Raw genomic sequence first — 5,232 nt, forward strand, 5'->3', positions numbered from 1 at the left:
AGGAGTACTAGTACAGTGCTAATTACTTTAATTAGCTTACTTTAGGGTTGCAATTTGCCAATACTAGTTTCAAAGCGGACGTGAACAACTGAACATGGCATGGAGGGTGAGCTGCCAATCCTGTTGTGGCCGAGGTTTAATGCCGTTAGCTTTGTGCAGTTGACCAAAGATTCTGGAACCTTGCCTTCTAATTGATTAAAACTCAGGTCCAATGTCTCTAACTTGCAGTCCCTCGGAAATGTATCGGGTATATTTCCACTTAGCTTGTTTCCATGTAAATCCAGTACCACGAGGGATCTGGACTTTTCTATCAAACATGAAGGTATGGAGCTGCTTAAACTATTACCCGACAGGTCAAGTACTTCCAGAAGACTCGCATTACATAATGAAAGAGGAATGCCGCCAACAATGCTGTTGTTTGCGATGCTCAAGTTCATGGCAGATGAGAGATGATTACCGATATCAGCTGGAAGCGAAGAAGTAAATTTATTGCTTGAGAAGTCCACATAGACAGCTGATCGCGGTGGTAAAGGGATGCCTCCAATAAGCAGATTCGAGTGCAAATCAAGATATTGATGAGTGTGAAAATGGTAAGGCTCTTGAAGGCCCGTGAAATGGTTACAAGATAGATTCACATATGGGAGATAACCATCATGAACTTCCCATATCCAGTTTGGTATCTCACCAGTTATTTGGTTTTCTGAAAGATCTAGCATATTCAATCTTGATTGGTTCTGCAGAAAGGGAAACTTTTGCAGCTTGCAAGAGGCTAACATCAAACTATTAAACTGGGGGAGCAAAGAAAAGGCAGAGTCACTTCCGCTTGTGCCAACTGACAGCTTATTGTATGACAGATCAAGACTGAAAAGATTCTTGAGCTCCATAAATTCGATCAGTTCTACTGTGCCTGTAAATTTATTAGAAGCAAGAGAGAGAGTCGAGAGACCAGTGATTTTGAAAACAAACTTGGGTATAGGCCCTTCAAGATTGTTGCCACTCAAGTCAAGTTGTTCTAGTGGAGACAGAGATGGGCTTTGCAATTCACTGATCTGACCAGAAAAACGGTTGTTCGGAAGTGTTAAGGTCTCTAGTGATGGCAGAGAAAACAGGAATGCTGGAAGTTCTCCACTAAGTGAATTGTCGCTCAGGTCAAGAAAGGTCAGATTCTTGAGGCCTTCCCATTCTAATGGAATCTTGCCAATCAATTTATTATCGCGAAGGCCTATAGAACGAAGTTTCCTGGACAGGCTAAATGATGGGAGTGAACCGGTTAAATGATTCACGGACAGGTCGATAGCGACAAGCTGGGAAAGGCTAGATATTGAACTAGCGATTGGTCCTGAAAAATTGCAACCAAAAAGCCTCAAGCTGGACAACATTTTGAGATTGCCAATGGAATCTGGTAAATTCCCCGAAAAGTAAGTGTAGCTAAGCTCCAGAGTCTCTAGGGACCCGTTTTCAGGGAATTCTGGTAAAGAGCCACCAAGTTCTCTATTGTTTGATAAGTCAATGGTCCGTAGACTTGGCAATTGGAATATCCGTTGAGGAGCTTCTCCTATCAAGCCACACGATCCAGCACTCAAGGCAGTTAGATTGGCAAATTCTGCAAAGAAATCTGGAAGTGGAGATGAAAAAATATTGCCATCCAGCTTGATAACAGAAAGAGACTGAAGTTTTGCCAAAGAGGAATCTAGGGGGCCTGAAATATTGCAGTTGGACAAACTCAAGACTCGCAAATCAGGCAGTGCAGATGACAGTGCAAGGCACCAATCATCCCCGGCCGCGGCAATAGCTACGCCGTCAAGACGAAGATCTCTAAGCCTTGTGAGGTTGTGAACCAACATATTAAGATTTGGGCTCTCAAGTTTGAGCGAGAGGATGTAGCCAGGTGAAAAAGTAGAGAGGTCCAGAGTTACCAACCTCGAAATCCGTGAAAACTCGCTCGGGATTTGCCCAGCAAAGCCTGTTTCTGACAGGTTCAGGTAAACCAATTCCTTTAGCATTCCAAACCCCGTTGGCAACTGCGTAGAGTCGAAGGAGTTTCCAGCTAAGTTCAATCTCCGGAGAAATTGGAGGCGGAAAAGACTGCTTGAATCGTCAAGATTGCCAGAGATTGAATCACTGCTAAGGTCGAGGTCAATAACATGGCCCGCATCGTCACAACGCACGCCTCTCCAACTGCAGCAATCACTCTGTTCATCCCAGCTCACCAGCTTGGTAGAAAGCGAAGCGTCATACGTGAGGTTGTTCCTCAACTGAAGCAACAAATCCATCTCTTCACTCAGGCATCGGGCTGACGCCAACTTGACATCAATGATGCTGTACAAATCTGAGAGAACTAGGACCAAAAGGAGCCGGAAATGCATCTGAGATGTCATCTTCTTAACCGGTAGATCAGATCTTCTTCTCTAGGCTAGGGAAAGATCTTGAAGAATTGAATTTCTTTAATTTGTCAGCAGTAGAACATATCACTGTGGGTAGGCAGCGTGAGCCTCGGCCTGCCTGATATAGTCAATAGTGGGAAATAAAGTGAACAGGGTGCGTGATGTGGGAAAGCATCATCCTTTATGGGATGATAGCAGGGAGCAATTGACGACTGTCCGCGTAAAGAATTCATTTATTAGTGTGCTCTAGCTCTACACCACAAAATCTCAAAAGGGCTGGTGCAATTCACTGATTAATGAGTAGATTATCGAATATTTGATAACAATCAATAACATAAGTGCAAACCCAAACTTGCAGTTAACTTTCATCAATATGATGATTCAATTCTACTCTGGTCAAGATTGGTGGCCTTATCGTATTTGCGTATGAGATGTCGGCCCGGGCAAATTTAGCTGCGATTCTTGAAACAAGAATGTCTATAGCTTTTTTTTTTCGACAATTACTAAAACGGAGTAGCTAACTTAAAGCTATAGGTCGGCAAACTCAGATCACAAAGATTTAACTGATTAAGCATAAGCTCTCATGATTGATGTGTACCAAGTAAAATTTTGGCCATCTTGGATGCGACCGTGTTGTCAGACGCTTCTTTGGTTTTCACTGGCAGTATTGACTTGATTATCAGTACTGCTAACTCTACCGCTGTCCATATTTTGTTCTACGAGGAAAAAGAGTCTTGTTTACTGTCTCCCATCCATAACTTATGATTCTGGACTAAACAGCTATCAATTTCTTACGTAATTCACCAGAAAAAACAAATAATATATTTATCCATGCAGCCCATGGTTTGCGAAATCTGTATACATATTCGACTTGCCGGACCTATCTGACATAGAACCATTTTGTCGTTTTAGGGTCATGACGGAGTTTGTTTATTCTACTGGATTTTTTAGAACATTATTGACTCTCTTTTTTTTTTTTTTCCCAATGGGTTTTTTCTCCAAATTAATTTTATGTCCTGTTTGGAAGGTGAGTTTTTTGGAAGTTTGTCTAAAACTTTACTGTAACTTACTGTAGAAGTTTTTAAAAAAAATTTTAAAATGTGTGATTTTTGAATATTTTGAAGTGTATAGTTTAAAAACTTTAAGAAATTTTTTGAGGTTACTGTAACTAAAGTTTTTAAAAAACTTGTAGCAGACAAACTTGACAAAAAACTTGGGTTCTAAACAAGATATTTGTAGCCTAGTAATGATAGGAGATAATTGAGGTCCAAAGCTAATTCAAGTGAGTTTAACTTACATTTGAAATCAAGCTCAAGCTTGGCAATCGAGGATCTGGACTTAAAGAAGTAAAGGTTTGGGACTCCTAACATTCAGGTTTTGTGCACATGAACCTCTTTCTTCAACTAAAGAAATTATGCGGTAATTTTTGAAGCCTGTGCAGTAGAGCAACGGAATCACAACCGGAGTTTGAGGATTGTAAATAATCACTTATAGCCTATAGAAAAATTAGAGACAAGTATGTAGTAACTGATCCAGTTAGCTGTTCCGACCCATATCTAGTTAGTCCATTAAACCAATCAATTCAGGAATAGTCAGGGTTAGGCCCGGCCTGTTCAATTTTAAGAGCTTTTGTTTAAATAATTACATTCAATTAAGAAATGTATACCTCTAATTAAACTATTTTTGCATAAAATATTTAAACGTTTTATTTGCTTAATTAAAGTCTCATATTCTCATTAAAATGCTAATTTTACCAAAAAAAATCCTCAAAATTTCAAAAATAAAACATTTCCAATTTGAGCAGGCCTGAATTCAGTCCGAAAGCCCATTTGATATAGGCCTCGCGAACATTTTAATATCACTGGACATTAATTCACTGTGCAAAAGGGTTCGAAAAACGCGATAAACTGTATAGGTCCAGCCGTCACAAAAAGCCCAATCGACGGATTCCTCTTGGGCCGTCCATCTAGCACAACGTAAGTCCCTATAAGTACACCAGAAACCCTAGGGCTTTTGTATCTTGCGCTGCGCCTCTTGTTCGACGGGGTTCTGAAAGAGAAGTCGGAGTTTCGAGAGCGTCCTTGTTTATCGCCATGAGAGCCAAGGTTAGACGCTTCTTTCATTGACCTTTTAAGTGTCATTAGAACCATCTCTGACTGTGTAGTTAGTAAGTAGTGATATTTTTGGTATTGAGTTCTTTTTTGTTAATTATGCGGGTGGGGTGCTCCTGACCTTGATTGCAGTGGAAGAAGAAGAGAATGAGGAGGTTGAAGAGGAAGCGCCGAAAGATGAGGCAGAGATCTAAGTAGGAGGAGTACCAGAAGAGTCTTTGTTCTTACGTTTTGTTAGATCCTAGGCTCTGCTTATGCTGTCTCTATCACGCTTTTTTGTCCTGTCATATTTTAGATTTTCCTGTCTTCATTTTGTTGAATTTTGGCTTGCAGACTTTGATTGTAATGATATGAAGTTTCAGTTTCGCTGAATCCACCTGTCTAATGGAAATTTTTATCTTTTGGAGAAATGTTCATTTTATGTTTAGACTGGTACTTGCCTTCGTCTGAATTCCGTTGCCATGACTGCTGTTATCGTTTCACAGTCTACTACTTAGCTAGAGATTTGGATCTTGCCATGAAATACACTCTCCCTCTTGAGGAACGATGCATACTTTCTGCAGAGTAGGTGCACTTTTTTGGAGTTTTATTTTCTCACTACCAAGCGTGGGAAAGAAAGGCAATCCCCCACCGTTGAGAATTGAATTCGTTTTGTTGCCCCCTCGTTCTGGGTAGCTTTAAATTGTTATCAATATTCGGTTAATGATAACCAGATGAGTGTCTTTGGGTTTTGCTGC

The 5,232-nt window shown here is 40.5% G+C and overlaps 1 protein-coding gene and 1 long non-coding RNA gene across 2 annotated transcripts; one reads left to right on the plus strand and one right to left on the minus strand.

The window, feature by feature from the left end:
* Positions 1 to 2,472, minus strand: LOC113773289 (receptor-like protein 7). Its single transcript, XM_027317902.1, has one exon. The coding sequence runs from the start codon at positions 2,376 to 2,378 to the stop codon at positions 42 to 44; it is 2,337 nt and encodes a 778-aa protein (XP_027173703.1). The 5' UTR covers positions 2,379 to 2,472; the 3' UTR covers positions 1 to 41.
* Positions 2,473 to 4,378: 1,906 nt separating this feature from the next.
* On the plus strand, positions 4,379 to 4,922 carry LOC113773291. Its single transcript, XR_003468801.1, has 2 exons — positions 4,379 to 4,489; positions 4,628 to 4,922. It is a non-coding gene; the product is annotated as an uncharacterized LOC113773291 (long non-coding RNA).
* The last annotated feature ends 310 nt before the right edge of the window (positions 4,923 to 5,232 follow it).

This window comes from Coffea eugenioides, chromosome 6 (assembly GCF_003713205.1).
Source record: "Coffea eugenioides isolate CCC68of chromosome 6, Ceug_1.0, whole genome shotgun sequence".
Taxonomy (NCBI): Eukaryota; Viridiplantae; Streptophyta; class Magnoliopsida; order Gentianales; family Rubiaceae; genus Coffea; species Coffea eugenioides.